Source organism: Rhinopithecus bieti, unplaced genomic scaffold (assembly GCF_001698545.2).
Source record: "Rhinopithecus bieti isolate Rb0 unplaced genomic scaffold, ASM169854v2 scaffold_36008, whole genome shotgun sequence".
Taxonomy (NCBI): Eukaryota; Metazoa; Chordata; class Mammalia; order Primates; family Cercopithecidae; genus Rhinopithecus; species Rhinopithecus bieti.
The window spans coordinates 334,401-359,696 of record NW_016816204.1 but is presented as its reverse complement, the minus strand read 5'-3'; the positions used below and the strand labels follow the sequence as shown (position 1 = coordinate 359,696).

General features: G+C 41.8%; 2 protein-coding genes across 3 annotated transcripts in view; one reads left to right on the top strand and one right to left on the bottom strand.

Annotated features, from left to right (window-relative positions):
* AP3M1 (adaptor related protein complex 3 subunit mu 1) overlaps positions 1-6,235 on the bottom strand; it is a 31,031-nt gene extending 24,796 nt beyond the window's left edge. The window contains exon 1 of one of the 2 annotated variants that reach the window (XM_017854548.1): positions 5,928-6,235. The gene's annotated coding sequence lies outside the window, so the exon portion shown is untranslated. The other variant, XM_017854549.1, reaches the window with a different exon arrangement.
* Positions 6,236-6,351: 116 nt separating this feature from the next.
* Positions 6,352-25,296, top strand: part of ADK (adenosine kinase) — a 285,891-nt gene continuing 266,946 nt past the window's right edge. Inside the window, exon 1 of the mRNA XM_017854550.1 lies at positions 6,352-6,514. Within this exon, the coding sequence (XP_017710039.1) occupies positions 6,450-6,514 (65 nt within the window). The 5' untranslated portion in view covers positions 6,352-6,449. The remainder of the gene's footprint in view (positions 6,515-25,296) is intronic.

Sequence of the window (25,296 nt, the reverse complement as noted above, 5' to 3'; positions counted from 1 at the left end):
GCAGTTATTTTAAATTATTATTTTAATAAACTTTCTGGGAAAACTCCATACTCATTATCACCACAACCATCTTTTCGTTCCTAGTGGCTTTTGAGTCATAAGACAGAATTCTCCCTGCTTATTTCAAAGACACTAGAAGAAACTGTGTTCAGAGGCAGACCCAACAGAGCTTTGACTGCAGCTTAAATACATCATAAATCCTTTTTACTAAACATTTTATAATCACCCTGGGAAATTCACAAGCAATGCATTTACAATAGCAAAATATTCTTGGAAGTCAGTGTCTAAAAACAAAAATGTATTCCTTCTATATATGATAGGATAGAGGCACAGAAGGGCCTATACTGAATATGAGAGAATGAGACCAGAAAAGCATCTACTCTTCTGATTCTCAGTCAATATCTTGACTACATATTTATTCAACACAGAGTTTTGAGGCACTGGGTATATAAGAATAAACAAAATTAGAGTTCCTACACTCTCAGCATTTAGAGGTCAGCAGAGAAGACAACTAATACAGTAGGATGTAATTCCTACGATGATACAGGAAATATAGTGTGCTTTGGGAATCTACAAGGCTTAGAAGTGAGAGAGAACACAAGACAAAGAAATCCAGCATAAATTTAGCAAATTTGGAAGCTGGAGGGAAGAGGGGAGATGAAACTGGAGAAGGAGGGAAGCAGAGACTGATTGGTTCATGGAGCATGCTAAACTTGTTAAGGAGTTTGGACTTTATTCTTAGTGCAATGTAAAGTCATTTTATAATTTTTTTTGGTAATCATGCAATTCGATTTACATTTTGAGAAAGATTATACTAATTACACTGTGGAAACTGGATAGCTGGTAACTGAACACTGTGACACCGGTTGGGAGATGAGTGGTGATGGCCTGGACTAGAGTCTTGACTATGGGGATGGGGTACAGTGAAAAGATAAGATAAACATTTAGGTTTTGTGTTAAAAAACATTTAGGCTTGGACGAGGGGGTGTGTGGAGATGAGAGAGATGTGTCACTTAGCCTGGTCCTGTGTAATTTGACCAGTTCTGGATATATCTGACCCAAATAAATATATTCAAAAAACTACTATATATACACTTCTGGTGCTTTAGAGAAGCCAGATTGGAATCAGAATTGTAAGTAATCAGGATTTTTTGTTAATGGTAATTAACCACAAGTAGAATTGAAACAAAAGAAAGAATGTGCAGGGCCAGGCGCGGTGGCTCAAGCCTGTAATCCCAGCACTTTGGGAGGCCGAGACGGGCGGATCACGAGGTCAGGAGATCGAGACCATCCTGGCTAACACGTTGAAACCCCGTCTCTACTAAAAAAATACAAAAAACTAGCCGGGCGAGGTGGCGGGCGCCTGTAGTCCCAGCTACTCGGGAGGCTGAGGCAGGAGAATGGCGTAAACCCGGGAGGCGGAGCTTGCAGTGAGCTGAGATCGGCCACTGCACTCCAGCCTGGGCAACAGAGCAAGACTCTGTCTCAAAAAAAAAAAAAAAAAACCAAAAAAAAAGAATGTGCATAGTATGAAGAGAGCATAATCATGGCAGGAACTCCAACATTTGAGTACCAGATGGGTCAAGGAAGTGGACCTAAAGAATGCCCAAGATGTGACTGAAGAGGCAAAAGAAAAAAAAGCAGGGTGGTTTTTAGTAACTATAGTATATTAATGTATTTCCAGAAGAATGGAGGGTAAATACTGTTACATGGCACAAAGAGGTTAAGCTACGAGAATTGAAAATGTCAGCTGGGCACAGTGGCTCACACCTGTAATCCCAGCACTTTGGGAGGCTGAGGTGGGCAGATCACCTGAGCTTGGAAGTTTGAGACTAGCCTGGCTAACATGGTGAAATCCCATCTCTACTAAAAATACAAAAAAATTAGCTGGGTGTGGTGGTGGGTGCCCGTAATCCCAGCTGCTCTGGAGGCTGAGGCAGAAGAATCGCTTGAACCCAGGAGGCAGAGGTTGCAGTGAGTCGAGATGGTGCCACTGCACTCTAGCCTGGATGACAGAGCGAGACTCCATCTCAACAAAAAAGAATTGAAAATGCCTGTTGATTTAAGAGTGTTTTTTAACTTTCTTTTCCTTAACGCCTGCTAAGGAGCCCTTTTAGACTCCATCTTCTTACTACCCTGCCAATCAAATTCCTAACCCGTAAAACTTTTTATTATTCTTTCTTTTTTAATTGTAAATTGACAAATTATAGTTGTATATATTTAGGGGTACCAGATGTTATGATTGATGAATAAAATGTGGAATAATTAACTGAAGCTAATTAATATCACCATAAAATTTTAATACCACAGAATATTCTGTTTATGTAATGTATTTGTGTTCTATACATAAAAAGAGTATATATATTTTTTTCACCTCACAAGAAGCGGTTTTTATCTGCTTTGAGATTACATGATTTAACACACAGAGGACATTGGTGATCTTGGTAAAAGTAGTTTTGGTGGGCTAGGCGTGGTGGCTCACACCTGTAATCCCAGCACTTTGGGAGGCTGAGGCGGGTGGATCATGAGGTCAGGAGTTCAAGACCAGCCTGGCCAACATGGCAAAACCCTGTCTCTACTAAAAATACAAAAGTTAGCTGGGCGTGGTGGCAGGCGCCTGTAATCCCAGCTACTTGGGAGGCTGAGGCAGAAGAATCACTTGAACTCAGGAGGTGGAGGTTGCAGTGAGCTGAGATTGTATCACTGAACTTCAGCCTGGGTGACAAGAGCAAGACTCTGTCTCAAAAAAAAACAAAAAAAAAAGTAGTTTTGGTGGTAGTTCAGTGGAATGCTAGAAGTAAGTGGGCTGGGAAATAAACAGCAAGAAGTGTAAAAAAAAAATAGAGATATGTAGAGTAGATTCAAGAAGTCTAGCTGTGAAGAGGATGAAAAGACAGGAAAATAAATGCAGCAGTTCATAAAGTGAAGGAAGAATACATTTAAATGCTAAAGGAAAGGTGTGAATAGAGGGGGAAAAGCTGACATAGGAGAGAGGGAAAAATGGAAAGAGGACCCTGACACAGCAGGATAGGATGCTACTGGGAGACTAGGTGAAAGGGTTTGCCTTCTCTAAGGAGAAGGAACACTTTCTACTCTTTAGATTGAAGGGAAGGTTTGTATACTTGACTGCAGGCAGATGATGGCTCTCCTCCTCTGTGTAATGGGAGAGAGGTCATTTCCAAAGGGAGAGAGAAATCCTCTTCTCTGTAAATACCATGTGCTACTCGTGAATTGACATAGTACTGAGCTACTTAAAAATATTTAGCCTGCAAAGAACTCCAATAGAGTATGTATATATGTATTTTTTTTTAAGAGTTAGGGTCTCGCTTTGTTGCCCAGGCTGAAGTGCAGTGGACCAATCATAGCTCACCATTACTTTGAACTCCTGGGCTCAAGTCATCCTTCTGCCTCATTCTGCCTCCGCCTCCTGAGTAGTCAGGACTACAACCGTGCGCCACCAAGCCTGGCTAATGTTTAAATTTTTTGTAGAGATGGAGTCTCGCTATGTTGCCCAGGCTGATCTCCAACTCCTGGCCTCAAGTGATTTTCCTGCCTCACCCACCCAAAGTGCTAGGATTACAGGTGTAAGCCACTGCACTCTGTCTGCCAACAGTATATTGTTTTTTGGTTTTTTTTTTTTTGTTTGTTTTTTTGAGACGGAGTCTCACTCTGTTGCCAGGCTGGAGTGCAGTGGCGCGATCTCAGCTTACCACAACCTCCGCCTCCTGGGTTCAAGCGATTCTCCTGCCTCAGCCTCCTGAGTAGCTGGGACTACAGGCACATGCCACCATGCCCATATAATTTTTGTATTTTTAGTAGTGACAGGGTTTCTCCATGTTTGCCAGGATGGTCTCAATCTCTTGACCTCGTGATCCACCTGCCTCAGCCTCCCAAAGTGCTGGGATTACAGGCATGAGCCATACTGTGCCTGGCTATATATTATATTAAATGGTTAGAAATAAAAATCATAAGATTAAGAAAACCTAATCTTGTTGCAAAGAGAGCTTTCCTAAAGATACGTAAGGTTTTTTTTTTTTTTTTTCCCGAGGCAGAGTCTCACTCTGTTGCTCAGGGTAGAGTGCAGTGGTGAGGTCTCAGCTTACTGCAACTTCCGCCTCCCAGGTTCAAGGGATTCTCCTGCCTCAACCTCCCAAGTAGCTGGGACTACAGGCGCATGCCACCACATCTGGCTAATTTTTGTATTTTTAGTAGAGACAGGGTTTCACTATGTTGGCCAGGCTGGTCTCGAACTCCTGACATCGTGATCTGCCCGCCTCAGCCTCCCAAAGTGCTGAGATTACAGGCGTGAGCCACCGCGCCTAGCCAAGATACGTAAATTTAAGATAATTCGTCATTTCTCCTATAGTGTCAATAGAAACTGTCACTCTGTCTTTCCCAAATTAATCCTTTCACTTGTAACTTGATCCCATTCCTTTCCTTCTCTTCTGGGAGGTAAGACTTTTTCTTGAATCTTCAAATAGTTGCTTGCTTCCTGCCCCCAAATAGATATCATGTATTCTTTAAAACAAACCCCAAACTTTCCCCCACCTTGCCACTCTCAATAATCTTGCTTCATGCACCAAATGATGAAGGATTAGTCTACACTTGCAGTCTGTCCTCAGTTACTATTAAAACATCTCTCTCAAACAGCTCAATGACTTTCTAATTATAAAATCCAACAATCTATTCTGATTTCAGCTTCCTCCTCTGGCCATTGCAGCATTTTATGTCATTGATAACTTTCTCCTAAACAAAAATACTTCTTACCCTTTTCTATGAAACTTCATCTGTTTTGGGTTTCACCTTGAAAGTCTTTCGGGCTTAATTCTTACAATTTTTTTTTAAAGTCTTTCTACAATCTCCATGTAAACCACTGTTTCAAATTCGGTAAAACTCAAACTCCATAAAATTCCTCCTCCTGTCAGTGACACCATCTTCTTAATCACATAAGGCTGTAAGCTTCGGGTTCAAATTTACCAAATACCAACAGCCACATCGCCCGTCACTTTTCCATACTCACTGCCACCTGCTCAGTTTAGACCCCCGTTACCTCTTGAGGTAGAAAGCCCCTAAGGGAAAAATTCTAAACATACATGTATGTGACCACCCCCCGGGGCTTACACAAACAACTTATCTAGAAAACCCCTAGCCCTTTGAGTTTGCAACATACATGCATGTGACCAGCCCCCCGGCTTACACAAACAACTTATCTGGAAAACCCCCAGCCGTTTGAGGTTGCGAAAAAGGCGGGAACCAGCCAGAAACTGCCGAATGTTCAACTTTAAATGTTAACCAATAATAAGCTTGTAACTACTGTTTCTCTGTGACTTGTTTGTACCTCGCTATAAAAGAAACCCTGAAACAGCAGCCGGGGCCTCTCTCTTTACCTGCCATTGTATAAAGCGGAGAGGTCCGGGTTCGAACTCCTAATAAAGCGACCCCGGCTATTTGGCTTTGACTCTGGACTCTGGTGGTCACTTACTGGGGTCTCGCGACTTCGGGCACAACACTCTCTCCTGAAGAACTGCAACACCCTTCTCACTGCATTCCTCACTCCAGGCTCTTCCAGGCACCACCCACTAACAGGACGTCCGCTCAGGTCCGTTTGGGGTTTTGTCCTCCAGAGCAGAAACCTGGGACTGAGATTCCTGCGTCTGTACTCCAGCTCACTACAGAAGGGGAACCCAGGAAGCTCGACCTCCGGGGCTCAGGCGCCTGAGAACACTAGGCTGCAGGTGGACCGCTCCCTTCCGGCCTTGCTGGCGAGAAAGCCCGGAAGGCCGGGAGTGGGGGGAAGCGAGGCCCTGGCCCACGGCACCAAAGACGCTCCTAGAGCCCAGATCGGAGTCGGGGGCCTCAGCTATTCAGCCTACTCCCGGGTTTTGGAGCTGTCCCCAATCCACAGATTTCCCGCCCCTCACACTCACCCCGACACCTGTGCCAGTCAGTGATTCGGCGCCGGGTCCTCTCCGGACCGAAGCTGAGGAAGCTGAGAAGGCCGCGAGGACCCGCAGCCGGAGTGCCCAGGAGATTGCCTGATTAACAGCTTCAAAGACACCGACTCTATCATATTAGAAAGATTAAATATGCCAGAAGACTGTAAATGAGAGGAAAGACGTCTCTTGAGGTTTAGTATCTAAATCTTCTACATCACCCAGAACCTAGAAAAATGGTGGGTTTCTCACCATCTAGATTCAGGCGGTTATCCGCGGCCTAACTCAGTCTGGGGTCCCCTAATGGCAGGGGAGGCGGGGTCAGGAATGGGCGGGGCATTCGCTGTCGGTGGTGAGGGATAGAGCCAATGATTGTGGATGACAGCGGCACAGAATGGGCGGAGTCTGGAGGGGCGGGATTTGGAGAAGAGAGGGCGGTGATACGAAGACGTGGGGGGGCCAGAGAGTGTATGGCAGAGGTGGGCTGTAGAACCAAAGTAGGGTGGGAGCGCAAAGATGGCAGCTGCTGAGGAGGAGCCGAAGCCCAAAAAGCTGAAGGTGGAGGCGCCGCAAGCGCTGAGGTGAGCGCTGCCCGACTTGGGGAGGAGGGTGACAGCGCCTGCTGCAAGCAAGCCAGGGCCCACGTGGGGTTTCGCGGCTCCGGCGCTGGGTGGTGTCTCTCACTGCCCGCTTGGGGCCAACCCACAAGACCTGCCGCGCGGGGAGCTGTCTATTTGGCCGCGACCCCTTGCCGGACGTTCTCTCAGTTTGGCCGAGTCGCCGTCTGTTTGGTGCAGCTCCGGCTCCAGCAGCCCTTGGCCAATCGTGGCCGGCGGAGGGGGGGCGAGCCGGCTGCCCGCGCCACCTGCGAGCAAGCCCAAGCTGGACTGGTGCGACCCCGTAGGGCTGGACCGGAGCAGCGTCTTTACGCAGCCGCCTTCTCTTCCTGGGGTTTGGCGGGGAGGAGGCTCGGCAACTGCTCTATTCTGGGGCGAAGTCAGAATTTTTGGGGATTTTTCGGAAAGTGTTGCGGAAGGGCACGTTGACCTTCCTTTTCGTACACATTCTGAAAGCCCGCACCTTTGAGGACCCTCTACCAGTGACCCAGACCCCTCCGAGGCTTTGCAGGGGCAAAATTTGGATGAATGGATAGGAAAGGTTGATTTTTCTTTTTTATTTGCACTTTTTGGCAGCAACGGAGACAGTGCTGCCCCTAACACCTGCCTCACATGTGATTGATGTTGCAACTTTTACTTATAAAGAGTCATTTGTTAAAATATCCCCTCCTAATAAGTATAAAGTGAAGCAGGCAGTCTTTGATGATTTGAAAATGTTCGTTGAAAGGCAGCGATTTTTTTTTCCATCTTAAAATAGGCATATCAAACTGATTTAAAAGTATTGGGACACTCCTGATTATACAAGACGTATCCCATTTCTTCCTGTATCACTTTTCTTCACCTCCAAAAGAAGGAATCACAATTGAAAAGAAAAGAACACTTAGGGGCCGGGTGGTGTGTTCATCTGCTTTGGAGGGTGAACAAATCCCTGCCAGTGCTTTTAATGTATTCCTACTACCCTCAAAGGGTTAGCGTGTCTACCTTATACCAAGAACATAAACTTTAAAATAAAAACCCTCTGGATATTCTATTTTTATTTTAAATATTGAAGCTCTATGCAGAATAAAGACCAAGGGCTATTGAATCAGACCTACCTGAGTTCAAGGCATGTGCTTTCCCTACTCTGCCCTTTATTAGAGTATTTCCTTTGTAAGGCACCTCCTTCGCCAAACTGGAAGACAGATGCAACTTTTCCCTACCATCCTACTAAACATACAACCCTCAGATTTCCTTAGGTTTTTCTTTAATAAAAATAATTATATATAATGCTGATCCATTTTCACTGTGTTTTCCTATTATCTTGGACAGTTGGACAGTTCTGTGATCAAAGGAAGGCAAGAATTATGCCTATTTTACAATTGAAGATATTGAAGTCCAAATAAAACAATTAGTACAGGAACAGAAATAAGAACTAGCTGAGCATCCTTTCTTATACCTGCAGTCCTGGTGCTTTGTGAGGCTGGGGTGAGAGCATTCCTTAGGCAACCAAAATTCACTTTATACAATATGAACTTAGTGCCACCGGTAGACATGAAGTTAAAAGCTTAGACACTCGAGTACTGGGACAAATCTCTAATTTTGTGGGGAGACATTTTAGGATTGGCTATTATTTTATTATATTAGTTTGACTTTCAGACTCAAAGTGTGAGAATGCATTGAGTATTTACACTGAATTAATTTATGATGACTTGCTTGACGGGATTGCTACTAGTTTTGGTTAAGGAGAATGGGTTATAAAGACTAAGCATAATTTAATGTTCAGCATCAGTGGGAACAGATAATGAGATATATTTGTAGATGTCAGGGAAAATATTTAGGAGATTTAGGGATTTGTGAGAATTTGGTCAGCTCTGGGACAGTAATTCTCCTCAGGGGAAATTTTGCCCTCCAGGGGACATTTGGCATGGTCTAGAAAGGTATTTTTGGTAGGGAGAGCTATTGGCACCTAGTGGATGGAATTCAGGGATACTGCTAAACATCCTATATAGGACAACCCCCACAACAAAGAATTATCTGGCCAAATATGTCAAAGGTGTTGAGGTTGAGAAATCTGTTCTAGAGGGAGCATCTGACAAGGCTAGTCTGCCTTTCTCAAATATCTATTATTTTTCTGGGCTCGGTTGCTTTTCAGTGTATAACAGTTGCTTACAAAGAAAGAATCAGGCTCTAACATGTTTTCAGGTGGGATTAGGGGAAAGAAGGGAACATTACTTGAGTGCTAGACGTTATATTATGTGCTGTATATATGTTATCTCTTTTAACCCTCCCAGTGACCCATGAGGTAGGAGCAATGATTCCTGTGTTACAGATGAGGTATTTTGTGATGAAAGAAGTGGAGAAACATTTTTGGGAACTGCTCCCTAGATGAAAGTGTTCCATGATGATCACTTATATTTAAGACAACTTAGTTTTCTTTTCTCTCCTTTGGAAATCTCCTCCAAGTTCGTTTCTTTAGCGATCGCCTCTTAAGAGGATACAGTGCCTTCCAAGGCTTGTTGAGCACATGCCAAATCTTTAACTTCAGTTTGTCTTTCAAGTACATGCTATTCTAGACGTGGTGTTAAAAACTGGATATATGTATAGAGAAAGAGGTAAGGCACAGGTACCATCCTCTTGGTGGGAAATAAGTGGGGTTTGTGAAAATGACACTTGAGTATTCTTAAAGATGACTAGGAGTTAACCAGTCATCTGTGACTGTAGGGTATCTGTGAAGTAGGGTATCTGCCTTCTAGGAAAGTTTGTTTGGTGGCAGAACTGGGAGAGAGCTGCCTCTGTTGGGGAAGTGCAGATAGTCTGACTGAAGCAGAGATGTAGGGGGTCCAGGCTTTGTATTAGACACTCTCACATGTGTCCTTTCTATCTCTATGCCTCTCAGTTCTCAGCTCTTAATTTAATATATTTTTTTGAGACGGAGTCTCACTCTGGTGCACAGGTTGGAGTACAGTGGCACCATCTTGGCTCACTGCAACCTCCAACTCCTGGATTCAAGCAATTCTGCTGTGTCCACCTCCCAAGTAGCTGGGATTACAGGCGTGCACCACTATGCCAGGCTAATTTTTGTATTTTTAGTAAAGATGGGATTTTGCCATGTTGGCTAGGCTGGTCTTGAACTTCTGACCTCAAGCAATCCTCCTGCCTCAGCCTCCCAAAGTGTTGGGATTACAGGTGTGAGCCACCGTGCCCGGCCTTCCCAGACCTTAATTTTAACTGTCTGCTGAATATGTGCTTCTGAGTGACTTTCTGACATTTTGAAGTCATATATACCAAACTAAATTTTCTGTTGTCCTGAATCTGTGCATTTTTCCATATTTCCTGCATCTGTTAATGGCACCAGTAACCTCTTTTACTCCAAAGTCTGAGACCTAGATATTTGATTCATTTTACTTCCACATTATAATGTCTTTCCTTTTCCATTCCTGCTGCTGCAACTTACGTTTAGACTTGATCTTTTGCTTAGATTTTGTTTTGACTTCCTAAGCAGTGTCCTTACCTTCAGCCTCAAGTTCTGCCTAATTTTCTTTAGGCATAGCTCTACTTATTCATCACAGCAAATATTTGTAAGCTCTGAAGTTGATGTTAGGAAACGTTGAATCCTGAAAGCCCACATCATTACTCCATCTGACATTAGCAATTAAGGATTATTAAGGATCATGACTTTTAATAGTACTAAAAAGGAAACAAACTACAGTTCTGTAATCAGCAAATATTGAGCTTTTCTCAAATATTGCTTCCTAACTATTTTACTTCCATGGACCCCTTTTATTATTTTCCTCTATCTCCTACCTCATTATGGACCCTGTGTTCTAAAATTAAACCCAGGAGCTGGGCGTAGTGGCTTATGCCTATAATCCAGCACTTTCGGAGGCCTAGGTGGGAGGTTCACTTGAATCCAGAAGTTTAAGACCAGTCTGGGCAACAAAATGAGACCCTCGAATCTTAAAAAAAAAAAAACTAGCTGGACATGGCGGCATATGCCTGTGGTCCCAGCTACACGGGAGGCTGAGGCAGGAGGATTCTACGGCTTCCCAAAGTGCTGGGATTACAGGCGTGAGCCACCACGCCTGGCCTTAATTAATCTTTATTACATAGAGTGGCACTGATAACTTTCATTTTTCTAGACCCTATACTTTTAATAATGCAGCCTAAAATTGAGCTTGACTACCATTTTCTTTTTCCATCATGATAATCTGTTGAAAGAATTTGGTTATTTTTGGATAATATTGCATGCCTTTTACTTATATTCACAAATTTAATCCTTTAAGATTAAGGCTTTGGGCTATGGAAGAATGGAAAACAAAAGTCCCCTGACACACTTAGTATGAATGCCTCAATAAGATCCTTTCCTGGGCAATATATACTAGTGCAGCATGAGAGTGGTAGAGAGAGCCAGAGGAAAGCCCTGCATGGATAGTTCTGGGTATCCAGGGACAATCATGGAAGTGCTTGAAACTCAGGGAAAGTGGGAAGGGCCTTAGGAAAACGAGGGCATTGAAGACTATGTTTCTTATTTTGGGTATAGGCCTAGACTGAATATTCAGCCTCAAATAAAACATGGCTGATGTGCTGCTTTTTACCTGGAATGTGTCTTTGCTTTACTTCCATCATTTAAAATCCTGGCCACATGGAGTGGCTCATGCCTTTAATCCCAGCACTTTGGGAGGCCAAGTGGGAGGATTGCTTGAGGCCAGGAGTTCTAGACTGGCCTGGGCAACATAGTGAGGCCCTGTCTCTACAAAAATAAACTTAGCCAGGCATGGCAGCAGGTTCCTGTAGTCCCAGCCACTCTGGAAGCTGAGGCACTGGCACTACTACATTCCAGCCTGGGTAACAGCAAGACCCTGTCTCAAAAAAAGAAAACAAAATATCTTGCCTGTGAACAAAGTGTTTACAGTTAGGTGGGGGGAAAAAGAATCAAAATTTTAAAGAGCCATCTGGTCAGAATGGATCCAATAGGGCAGTGGTTAAGAGCATGGTCTCTGGCATCAGCAGTCTGGTTTGACTCTTAATCCTTATTAGCTAGTGCTCTTGGGAAGATTGCCTACTTGCCCCATACCTCTCTTTTCTCACCTGTAAAATGGGTATAGTGATAGTACGAACCTCATAAGGATATTGAGAGGCAAATGCAGCAATTAAAAATTTAAAAAGGAGAGGAAAAGATATAGATATACTCAAGAACGAGATAAACATCTCCAGGGACCAAGAACAGAAAAGAAACATGCAGTTAGACTCTGGGTTCAGGAGCTGGTAGAAATAACATGTCGGGGAACTGGGGTCAGATACTCTGTATGAAACTGAAGCTGGGCTGAGACTGGATGAAAGAAGGCTGAAAACATCTGCTCTTGGCTGTTGTTTCAAAAGGCTGTGGACCTGGAGTGAAGATACAGAAGTGGCTAAGCTGCCAGATGGCTCAGAGTCAGGAACTGTGGTTTCCCCACTATCACCTAGTACAAGAGCACCGAGCTTGGAGGTCATGGACTCTGGAAGATTGGTGGCCTATCACAGAACCCCTGGGAAAAGAGAGAAAGTCTGAGCCTATAAACACACGAGGAAGACCATTACTTAGAAAATTAACACAATTACTAGGAGATAAATTCACAAAAAATCTGATGGAAATATGGGTAATTTCAAAACAATTGTAAGTATTTTAAAGATCCTTAAAAAAGATAAAAGAAATAATGGTCATAAAAAAAGCATGAATCAAAAATACGTAGATATGAAATAGATGGCTATATTAAAGAAAAAATGGAATTATTGAAATAAAAAAACATAGGTCAGTTAAACTCTAGACCAGAAAAATTTGAAGGGAAACGTAATGAATTGGAAGAAAGTACCCAGATGTATCACACAGAAATAAATAGGAATTAACAAGTATGAGCTGGGTGCGGTGGCTCATGCCTATAATCCCAGCACTTTGGGAGGCCAAGGCGGGCGGATCACCTGAGGTTGGGAGTTTGAGACCAGCCTGACCAACATGGAGAAACTCCATCTTTACTAGAAAAAAAAAAAAAAAAAAAAGCAAAATTAGCTGGATATGGTGGTCCATGCCTATAATCCCAGCTACTCAGGAGGCTGAGGCAGGAGAATCTCTTGAACCTGGGAAGCAGAGGTTGGGGTGAGCCGAGATCGTGCCATTGCACTTCAGCCTGGGCAACAGCACAACTCCATAGATTGAGAGGCACCAACTTACATCTAACTGGGAGTTCCAAAAAGAGGAAATAATGTGAATGGTGGAGAAGCCAGGTTAGAAGAGCTGATGGCTGAGAATTTACCAAAATTTCAGAAAGACCAGTTCTCAGCTTGAAAGGGCATTATATGTATCTAGTAAGATGGAAACAAAAATATACACTAAAACTACAGAGATTTTCTTGCTAATTATATTTATGTATCTATTATAGAAAGAATGTGAAAATTTAGACACTCCAAATTTAATAGTGAGCATCTTTAGGTGGAAGAATTAGGAGGTTTAAAAAAGAATCTTGTATTTTCCATTGTTTCTACACTGAACATATTAGGACTCTTGCTTTTAAGCCGGAGAAACTTGAAGTACGCTGAATATATAAGTGGCCAAGTGCTGAGTGGCTAAGTATCACCTTTACAGAATAGACCTCTGGGATACCAAATACATCTGAAACTTGGTAAAATAATTATTATGACTTTATTATAGGCTATAATCTTTTAATCTGTATTTCTGAAATCCCAAAGCTCTGGAAGCTGGAAGTTTTTTAAAAAGTTTGAGATGAATTAATTTAGCAGCAAAATTTAAACTGATGTAAAGGTGTCAGTAGTATTTATTTGTCTGACAAATGTATATGCTTTGCTATGGAACTATTAGACTGTTAATGACATGCCACATGAATTCCTCCTGGGTGTTCTACAAAACATATAGTGCTGTGTTACCTTCCTAAAATCCATAAAATTCTGAATTCCAAAACATACCCTGCCCCAAGGATTTAAGAAAGGGATTGTGGACTCTTGTTACTTATTTATAGTTTACTTTTAAAATTTGGCTACTATGCAGGAACAATAATTTCGCATCAGAGTCAGTTCCTAGATTTTTTTCTCTAGTCACTGTTCTGCACTTCTGTGATACTAAGTAGATGCTCATTTCGAAGATACTTTGTGGCTAGCTCTACCATAATACCAGTACAGTTGATATCACTGAGTTATTAGGGCTTTTCTTTCTCTCCAGTAGTAACAGAAAAGACAGACTTCTCTTCAACGTTTGAACTTGAAGATTTGGAAGGCTATTTTACGAAATGGTCTCACAAACTGAAGTTTCACATACTGCTTGAAGAAGATACATTCTGATGATTTTTCAAAGCAGATTTAGAGTTGTTGCTCTCATTTATGTGTATTATTTCTGATATCATTTGTACTTTTGGTTTCATACCATTTCTTTAAAAATTTAGTTCATAAACTTCAGATCTAGAAGCAGTGTGATTAGCCTTTGATATAAGAACATCTGAATTTCTATTTGCATTTTTACTTTCATTGCATGCGTGCTGACTTTAGTATTTTCTTTACAATTTAGAAGATATATATGTATAGCAATTATGTAAGAAATTCTTGCCTTCTGCAGGCACAACAGTTTCCTTACTGTATTAACACAGTCTCACTATTTTGTCAGCAAGCCACATGGTTAGTAGCGAGTCCTACTATTTTGCTATGTTACCTGCAAACAGGATTGCAGATGTCAAGGTAGCTTGTGTGATCATTGGTCACTCACTGAATTAGGGATTATCAGAAATTATATCGAAGTAGTCACTTGGCTACTTGCCTTCTACATGCTTAGACTAGACTTTGGTTCATACTTAGAACCATTTCAAAGTCTCTGAGAGACTCAGTTGACTCAAGTCTTGCTCTGTCACCCAGGCTGGAGTGCAGTGGCACGATCTCAGCTCACTGCAACCTCTGCCTCCTGGGTTCAAGCAATTCTCCTGCCTCAGCCTCCCGAGTAGCTGGGATTACAGGCATGCACCACCACGCCCAGCTAATTTTTGTATTTTTAGTACAGACTAGGTTTCACAATGTTGGCCAGGCTGGTCTCAAACACCTGACCTCAGGTGATCTGCCTGCCTTGGCCTCCCATTGTGCTGGGATTACAGGTGTGAGCCACCACACCCAGCCTAAAGTCCATCTAAATATGACTCAATCTAGGAGTTCACTGCTTGTCTCTGTTGTCCTTTAGATTCAATTTATCTCTTACATAGGCCATTTCAGTGTAACAAGATGGCAGTTCTCAACTCCAAGCCAAAATCTCATGAGTCCAAAGTAAGAGAGTTTTTCTATATCCTTGTATGAGTTGTGAGAGAAATTTGGTTCTGCCTGTGTTACACACTACCTTGAACCAGTTGAGGTAGGAGGTGGGACTCAACTCTGGAGGTGGGGCTCAGACACTGGACCAAATTGAGGGCTAGCTAAAACAGGGACAGATTGGAAGCAGCTTTCTGTAAGTCACGTCCACTAATGTGCCATGTCAGTTTACCATTGCCATGGCAACACCTGGAAGTTAGCATCCCTTTCCATGACAATGTCCTGGAAGTTACCACCCTTTTCCTAGAAATTTCTGCATAATCTGCCTCTTAACTTGTATATAATTAAAATTGAGTATAAATATGACCACAGAACTGCTTCTGAGCTGCTATTCTGGGCATACTGCCTATGGGGTAGCCCTGCTCTGCAAGGGGCAATACCTTTGCCGATGCTTTATGCTGCTGATTCAATAAAAGTTGCTAACACACCACTGGCCGACCCTTGAATTTTTTCCTGGATGAAGCCAAGCACCGTCCTGGGCTAAGCCCCAGTTCTGGGGCTTACCTGTCCTGCATTACAATCACTGTATCAGAGGTGGAGATTTGGGATGGCCTTGGATACATTCTCACTGTCTGCCTGTCTGTTGTGTGCATGCATGCAGGTGGGGTGTGTGTGTGTGTGTAGGTAGTACTAGTATATATGGGGAGCCAGTGAGTGTAGGCATTGTTTGTATATGGGGGGGAAATGGATGGGTGTTGAGGGGTACACTGTAATCAACAACTTGGACAGGACCTTGTAAAGTGAGGGAGGTAGTGTCATTCCCTCAGCAAGAGAAAAATCCATTTTAGCATGTACATTATTGATTAAAACAATCTTCCTCTTCTCCCCTTCCAAGAAACCCAACAACCTCAGTCTTTAAGGTCTAGCCAAATTATCTCTTCTCTATAAAACTTTTCTACTCACCAAACCTAGAAATGGCTTCTCCTCTGACTGTTTGTACTTTATACTTTGCATTATTGCAGTGTATAGTATGTGCATGTTTTATCTCACCTATTGCTACTTGAAGTTGGGAAACTAGTTGAATAACTCTTAGTTCCTCATAATTGATCACTTCATTGCAATATAACAGGCTCTGAATTTCTGTTGAATCAATGAATTCCTATTTATTTATTTTTTTGAGATGAAGTCTCGCTCTGCCGTCCAGGCTGGAGTTCAGTGGCATGATCTTGGCTCACTGCAACCTTCACCTCCCGGGTTCAAACAATTCTCCTGCCTCAGCCTCCCGAGTAGCTGGGACTACAAGTGCACACCACCACACCTGGCTAAATATATATATATATATTTTTGTATTTTTAGTAGAGACGGGGTTTCACTATGTTAGCCAGTATGGTCTCGATCTCCTGACCTTGTGATCTGCCTGCCTCAGCCTCCCAAAATGCTGGGATTACAGGCGTGAGCCACCATGCCTGGCCTATTTATTTTAAAATTTTAATTAATTGTTTTTTCTTTGTAGAGACAGGGTTTCACTATGGTGCCCATGCTGGTCTTGCCCATGCCTGCCTTGAACTCCTGGCCTCAAGCAATCTTCCCCCTCCGCCTCCCAAAGTGCTGGGATTATAGGTGTGAGCCACCATGCCTGGCAGAATCAGGGAATTCTTAACTTTTTTTTTGTTTTTTGTTTTTTGTTTGTTTTGTTTTTTTGAGATGAGGGGGTCTTGCTGTGTCGCCTAGGCTGGAGTGCAGTGGTACAATCATGGCTCACTACAGCTTCGACCTCCCAGGCTCAAGCGATCCTCCTATCTCAGCCTCCAGAGTAGCTGGAACTACAGGGATGCACCACTGTGCCAAACTAATTAAAAAAAATTTTTTTATTTTTTGTAGAAACAGGGTCTCACTCTATTGCCCAGACTGGTCTTGAACTCCTGAACTCAGGCAGCCCTACTGCCTTGGCCTCCTAAAGTGGTAGGATTACAAGCATGAGCTGCATGTCTGGCCTCTTAACCCTTTAAATATTTTTTTTGTTTTTTTTTTTAGACAGAGTTTCACTCTTGTTGACCAGGCTGGAGTATAGTGGTGCTATCTTGGCTCGCTGCAACCTCCGCCTTACGGTTTCAAGTGATTCTCCTGCCTCAGCCTCCTGAGTACCTGGGATTACAGGTGCCCGCTACCACCCCCGGCTAAATTTTGTATTTTTAGTAGAGACGGGGTTTCACCATGTTGGCCAGGCTAGTCTCGAATTCCAGACCTCGTGATCCGCCCACCTTGGCCTCCCAAAGTGCTGGGATTACAGGTGTGAGCCACTGTGCCCGGCTGCTTGTAGCGTTTAATGGTGCAAAATGGATTCATGTATTGCCTGTAAATTCTTACCAATAATGGGAGTTGATGGAGAGAACTATTACCTGAAAATACTTCATGGTTCTTTGGCCTTTCATTTTTTTGTTAAATGGAGTGAGCTTGTATGCAAAATCAACGTGCTACTAAAGGATAAGAAATGTACTCCCGATTGCATTTTTTTTTTTTTTTTTTTTTTTTTTTTTTTTTTTTTGTGAGACAGAGTCTTGCTCAGTCGCCCAGGCTGGAGTGCAGGGGTGTGATCTCACCTCACTGCAACCTCTACCTCCCGGGTTCAAACTGTTCTCCTTCCTCAGCCTCCCGAGTAACTGGGATTACAATCATGCGCCACCATGCCCAGCTCATTTTTGTATTTTTGTGTTTTTAGGTTTCACCATGTTGGCCAGGCTGGTCTTGAACTCCTGACCTCAAGTGATCTGCCTGCCTTGGCCTCCCAAAGTTCTGGGATTACAGGCATGAGCCACCTCGCCTGGCCCCAGATTGCGTTTCTGTTCTTTCTGTGACCATAGTCAGCTCGATTATAATAGTCATTTCTTATATTTGTCTATGGGGAAAATTCTCTCAGAATAAATACACTTCTCCTACATAAACATTTTCTTTTTTTTTTTTTTTGAGATGAGTCTTGCTCTGTCACCCAGGCTGGAGTGCAGTGGCGTGATCTCGGCTCACTGTAATAACCTCTGCCTTCCGGGTTTAAGCGATTCTCCTGCCTCAGCCTCTGAGTAGGTGGGACTACAGGCACCTGCCACCACACCCAGCTAATTTTTCGTATATTTAGTAGAGACAGGGTTTTACCGGGGTAGCCAGGATAGTCTCGATCTCCTGACCTCATGATCCACCCGCCTTGGCATCCCAAAGTGTTGGGATTACAGGCGTGAGCCACTGTGCCCGACCAACAGTAACATTTTCTTAAGGCCATGTGGTTGATGTCTTCACTCATTCTTTCTTCTTTTAATATAGTAGAATTGCTTATTTGGGGGAGGAGTAGAGTTTCTGAAAGAGAGAATGTACAAAGAAGATCCCAGTGACCTGTCAGAATGATGAATCTCGGCCGGGCGCGGTGGCTGAAGCCTGTAATCCCAGCACTTTGGGAGGCCGAGATGGGCGGATCACGAGGTCAGGAGATCGAGACCATCCTGGCTAACATGGTGAAACCCCGTCTCTACTAAAAATACAAAAATCTAGCCGGGCGAGATGGCGGGCGCCTGTAGTCCCAGCTGCTCCGGAGGCTGAGGCGGAGCTTGCAGTGAGCTGAGATCTGGCCACTGCACTCCAGCCCCGTCTCTAAAAAAAAAAAAAAAAAAAAAAAAAGAATGATGAATCTCTTTTCTCTGGGTTAGCAAGCCCTTAATTAGTAAGGCTGTTTGCAGTGTAATTAGAACTGCACAAGCATGGAAGGTCAGTAATACTGTTCAGAATTTCATAATGTACGGTGTAACATAACGTACTGTGAAACGAATCCATAATACCACAAAATTTTTTTTAAAGAAGTTTGTCTCTATTGACTTATCCAGGAGGGGTCCCTTGAAAACAAAATAGGGCAAAAAAATCAAATTCAGATGTCTTAGGTTTTCTCAAATTCCTTTAATCTTGTTATAGCAAAAGAAAGTGTTTCCTTCTCAGCCCTAGAACGGCAGTCTGAAAAACTATCTAAGTTTTTGAGGAAACAAATTGAAATACAAGAAAATTATTTCCTTTAAAAATAAACAGTTCTCATGTTTGTCTTTGAACTTAACCACATAGAGATTTAAACAGTTTGTTGTTTTATAGGCTTGACTGAGGAAGTCTTCTCCTAAAATAGAATTTTTTAAAATAGTTTTTTCTCAGCCCAGCTGAGACCTTAGTTATCATTTTTAGTTCTTAGTTTTGTTGAAGACTGAAGCCATTAAGCTATAGAAGCGATGCAGATTTATGCTGCTGGCTATATCTGTTCTCACCCACTCAGGATGAATTGATTATACTACATTTTATCATGGGATAGCATGTTGATGCATATAAAATATAGTGATGAAATTCTACTTTGTCTTGTTTTTCTTAAGTGCTTGTTCCTTCAAATGTATTAAATTTGATTGTTTAGCTTTGAGATATTATAATAAAACTTGGTTACATTATTAAATTTAGTACATAGTATAAAATGTTTACTAAAAATAGTATTTTAGGCTGGGTATGTTGGCTCGTGCCTATAATCCCAGCAGTTTGGGAGGCCAAGGCAGGCAGATCACTTGAGGTCAGGAGTTCGAAACCAGCCTGGCCAACATAGTGAAACCCTGTCTCTACTAAAAATACAAAAATTAGCCGGGCATGGTGGTGGGCACCTGTAGTCCCAGTTACTCGGGAAGCCGAGGCAGGAGAATTGCTTGAACCTGGGAGGCAGAGGTTGCAGTGAGCCCAGATCGCTTCACTGCACCAAAGTCTGGGCGACAGAGTGAGACTCCATCTTAAAAAAAATAATATTTTTTTTTAAAAAAGGAAAAATTTGTCCTTTTTTTTGGGGGGGGGGGGGGTATGTTCTTCTCTACATAATACATTGACTTCCTTAGGTGTATTCATCTCTGTGTTTGAATATCCTAAGCGTGTTCTGTAGAGAAATATATACATTTCTAGACTTACACTCATAGATTCTTATCTTTGCCTAGTTTCCTCTGGAAGACAAGAATCTCTTCTTTAGCACTGTCTCCCCCATATTTGTGCAGCATTCCTACATTTTTCAATGTGAAAAAACACCACATCAGAGACCTTTGACCTCAGTTCTCTGTGAAGTTTCAATAAACTACATTCCTGAGAAGAAATGTTAGTTTCTTGTAGGTACCAAGTCAAACTCAGAGATCTTTAAATGTTTTCTTTGTTGGCCAACATGTTGATTCTTTACTCTCATGAAACAGGTTAAAGCAGCCTCTCTCAGCCTTTCCCTTTGAGAAACTACTATTTCCAAAGACTGCTTGGGAATGCAGGTGGGAGTTGGGATAGGAGCAGCGGAGGGAGAAGATGCCTAAGAGTGCAAATTCACAGGTAGATTTGGAAATGTTCCCTCCAAGAGCTGAGATTTCCTGCAAGACATGGAGTTGGGGTGTGAAGCAGCAGCAGATTTCAGTATCAGCCAGATGTGGCTTTGAAATGGTGGTTCACGGTTTCTTGTGATTTTTGAAAACTCTGAATATATTTTAGACTTTTTAGATTGTTAGTGCTTGATGAGGTACTTAAAATCAGAGTGTAATATTTGGGTTGTACATTTTAGGGTATTAAAACTCAGAGAGGCTGGGTGGTATCAGTAAGGTAACATAGTAAATTATAGCTACTAAGTATCCAAGGTGAGATTTGATCCTGAGTCTTATAAGTTACCATTGCTCTAGGCTCTGGAACAAGAAATGAAGCATCAATTTACTGGGGAGCTTTTTAAAAAAAAAATTTAATGTAATTTTTTTAAAGATAAGAATAACATATTTGAAGAAAATGTCAAGTACTTTCACTTACATTTTCTTACTGGTCTTCACAAGAAGACAACCAGGCAATCTGTTTTTAGCTGAGGAAACAGACCCAAAGAGGTTAAGAGTCCCTAAGTAGTAAACATTCATCTCACATTCAGGACCTCTGACTCATGTGTCTTGCTGTGTATATTATGTATGAAGATAGAAATTGAGAAGTTGTCAAAGTAAATTCTGTATGTGCTAGTTAAGCACACTGTTTAAAGAAATTCTGTGGCAATTGTCAATTGTGTTTTATAATCTTGTCTAGACTTGTGTCTCTCAAGTTTTCTTATTTATGCATATGTATTTTTATCCCCCCCCAAAATAATTATTTTCTTGTGGGATCTACTTAGTGGTATGGTTTGCAAATGGATTAACTCATTGAACTAGAATTTTTAGTAGATTCTATTTTATTTTTTCTTGTTTTTTTTTTGAGACAGAGTCACTCTGTTGCCCCAGATGGGAGTGCAGTGGCCTCCTGGGTACACCTCTACCTCCTGGGTTCAAGTGATTCTCTTGACTTAGCCTCCCAAGTTGCTGGGATTACAGGCCTGCGCCACCACACCCAGTGAATTTTTGTATTTTTAGTAGAGGCGGAGTTTCACTGTGTTGGCCAGGCTGGTCTCGAACTCCCAGCCTCAGGTGATCTGCCTACCTCGGCCTCCCAAAGTGCTGGGATTACAGGCATGAGCCACCACGCCCGGCCAGTAGATTGTATTTTCTAATCAAAACTTTAGACAAACCAATTTTGCCTGTGTTTAATTAAAATGTTCTAGTTAAGAACAATTTATTAGTACTATTTTTTGAGATGGGGTTTTACTCGGTTGCAGAGGCTGTAGTGCAGTTAAACGATCTTAGCTCACTGTAACATTCGCCTCTGGGCTCAAGACATCTTCCCACTGCAGCCTCCCAAGTAGCTGAGACCACAGGCTTGTATCACCACGCCCGACTAATTTTTGTATTTTTTGTAGAGATGGGGTTTTGTCATGTCACCCAGGCTGGTCTGGAACTCCTGGCCTCAAGTGCTCTGCCCACGTTGGCTACTCAGGAGGCTGAGTCAGGAGAATCGCTTGAACTTGGAAGGTGGAAGTTGCAATGAGCCGAGATTGCGCCACTGCACTCCAGCCTGGGTGATAAAGCAAGACTCTGTCTCAAAAAAAAAAAAAAATTAAAATAGGAAAAGTCTCAGTTCCTCTTAGCTATTTCTAATTGCTACATGACTTCCATGAAGCTTTTTAAGCTTTCACTCAGTTCTGAGATGTGTATATGAGTTTGTGAAGAACTTCTGGTTACAAACTATAATACCTATTGGCTTTTAGCATGGTGTAAGGAAAAGAGCTTTGAATTAGGGATATGGACACCTGGGTCCTATTAAGGTTTCTGTCTGGATTTGTGAATGCACCTGTGAAGTGAGTTGTATAGACTAAAATGTTTTCCAAACTACTTCATGAGCCTTTTTGAGTATTGAACAAATGGCATTTTATAAATGAGAAATAGAATAAAAAATATTGTGCATTGAGTATATAAGAGGTAAGTATTGCTCCGTGAATCATTGTTTCAGTTATATGTACAGGGTACTGGGTTACAATGTAAAAAATGTATTTTTAATTAAAAAATATATAAATATCAAAAAATATAATAGAGATGAGGTCTCACTATGTTGCCCAGGCTGGTCTTGAACTCTTAAGCTCAAGTGATCCTCCTGCTTCAGCCTCCCAAAATGTTAGGATAACAGGCGTGAGCCACTGCGTCTGGCCAAAACTGTATTTTCACACAGTTTGATTTTCTATTTCAAAATTTGGTGGCTTAAAATAACTACTTTATTAGATGTCATGATTTTTGGATTAGGAATTCAGACACAACTTGGCCTGTTGATTCTGTTCCATATGGTAAATAGGATCACTTGGAGGTGTTTAGCTGATAACAGGTCTGGTCTGGAGGGTCCATCTTGTCTTTATTCATTCACCTTGTGCCTTAGGGTAACTGGAGGCTTGGCTCAACTGGGCTTCTCTTAGTGTAGTTTGAGATCTTCTGTGTGGTTTCTTTAGCTGAGTAGTTGGACTTCTCATGTGGCAGCTCCAAGAGACCAAAGCAGGAGCTGGCAGCCCTCTCAAAGGCTAGCTTAGAATCTGGCATAGCATCACTTTCACTATACACTACTGGTCAGAGGAGTTCCAGGCTAGCCCAGATTTAAGAGAAGGGAACACAGACTTCTTGTCTGTAAGATATTGTTCCCATTTTAAGTCTGCCACAATTATGTAAAATAACTTAGAAAAACATGACTGAATTGCATATCCAAGCTTTTAATTCTGTTATTGCCCTTTGAAAGATGATTAAAGTGTTTTTTCCTCCATTGGGAAATTTGTCTGCTTTTGGTAAATTTTCATAGTTCAATTTGAATATGTATATTGTTTTTCCATGGAATACTGAGGGATTTATGCTTTTGAAGAAATGATTTAAAGTTTAAAATGTCTTTCTCTACATTGACCTGCCGGTTTTAATTATTAGAATAGCACTTATGATCATTTGATGCTGTCCTTGTTTGTTACTCGATTTTTCATCTTTCTGTCCTTAGAATGTAAGTTCTAAAAGGGCAGCACATGTTCTTGATCTTTGCTGAATTTCTAGTGTCTCCTGTAGTAGAACAGATGCTTGATAAATATTTGTTGAGTTAATGAATGAACAATTTAAAAGATTGTGAGCTGGGCGCGGTGGCTCACGCCTGTAATCCAGCACTTTGGGAGGCTGAGGCGGGCGGATCACGAGGTCAGGAAATCGAGACCATCCTGTCTAACACAGTTAAACCCCCTCTCTACTAAAAATACAAAAAAATTAGCCAGGTGTGGTGGCAGGCGCCTNAGAAAGAAAGAAAAAAAAGATTTGAAGTATCATAGATTAGATCTATGTTGAAATGATAAGGAAAATCTTTTTTTGAGACAGAGTCTCACTCTGTCGTCCAGGCTGTAGTGCAGTGGCATGATCTCGGCCCACTGCAACCTCCGCCTCCCTGGTTCAAGCGATTCTCCTGCCTCAGCCTCCTGAGTAGCTGGAATTACAGGCGCATGCCACCATATCCGGCTAATTTTATATTTTAGTAGAGACGGGGTTTTCCATGTTGGTCAGGCTGGTCTCGAACTCCTGACCTCATGATCCGCCTGCCTTGGCTTTCCAAAGTGCTGTGATTACAGATGTGAGCCACTGTGCCTGGCTAAAATAAGGAAAATCTTTTAGATAGAAAATATAGGACCAGTGCAGTGGCTCATGTCTGTAATCCCAGCATATTGGGAGACTGAGGCAGGTGGATCCCTTGAGCTCAGGAGTTTGAGATCAGTCTGGGCAACATCATGAGACCGCATCTCTACCAAAAATACAAAAAATTAGCTGGGCATGGTGGCGTGCATCTGTGGTCCCAGCTACTCAGGAGGCTGGGGTGGGAGGATTGCTTGAGCCTGGGAGGCGGAAGTTGCAGTGAACCAAGATTGCACCAGTACACTCCAGCCTGCGTGACAGTGGGACCCTGTCTTAAAATAAAAGGAAAAGAAAATATATTTCATAAGGTTAGCAACAAGCTTTTGAGAAGGGCTATTCCTTATTTCTGTGATGTACTTTCTATATTTTTGTATTCAAATCCCTTTTCTGTTGTGAAATGATAGTGATACTTCTATAGTTTAAAAATATGTTCTGTGCAGCATAAATAATTGATAAGCAGTGTTGTCTTGTACTTTTAGATTGGAGTTGTCTTTGAGAGTCAAAGATTTGTAGCTCACAGAAAATAAAGAAGTACTGTGTGGGTGTGCCTGGAAGGGAGTTTTGCTAAGAATTCTTACTAAATAAAGTTCAATCAGTCAAATGTTATTGTACTCTTCAAATTCTCCAGGGAAATAAATTGTCAGCTTCCATTTAAAGATTGTATTTTGTTTGAATATGTGATGTTAAAGTGAAATGTGACATATAAGAATCTAAAGATGATAATTAAAAGCAAATAAACATAATAGCATTCTTACAATGTCTTTTGCAGGAGAGAATTAATACATTTAGCAGTGTTTCTTTGAATAAACTTGTCCATAATGAAAGCTAACTAAAATCGCATTAAAATTTATCAACTCCTTAAAAAAAATTCAATGTGTATCGAGACACAAGTAGGCACAAATATTTTCTTTCGTTGTCTAATAAGAACTTAAAGGAACCTGAGATGTCACCTATAACAAACTCCTTTGTGTTTCAGAAAAGGAAACTGATGGTCACAGAGGTAATGATTTGTCAAAAGTAATAAAGTTATTGGTAAGTCCAGGATTCGAATCCCTTCTCATTCCCAGGCTCCTGACCTTTACATGGCTGCACACTATTTTAGGGGGACAAGTTTTAAGAAGTTTCTCTTTTTGGATATGAAATAGATCCTTTAAATAATATTATTTTACTGATTTTAAATTCATATTAAATGAGGGTATGTATTTTTAAGTAACATGCAGGGAAAACATTCCACATTCATGTTATGACAGCTGGGCTCGTCAAGGCTTTGCAAAGCTCTAAAAGTAGGATATACACTTTTAACTTTTGTCAAGTTGTGATTTAAAATTAATCGAAAAAATCATAAGGACATCTTGTTTTTGTTATTCCTGTCTTAAAGAATCTTTACACATGAAAAAATGAAACATTTATAAAATTAGCCCAATTTGT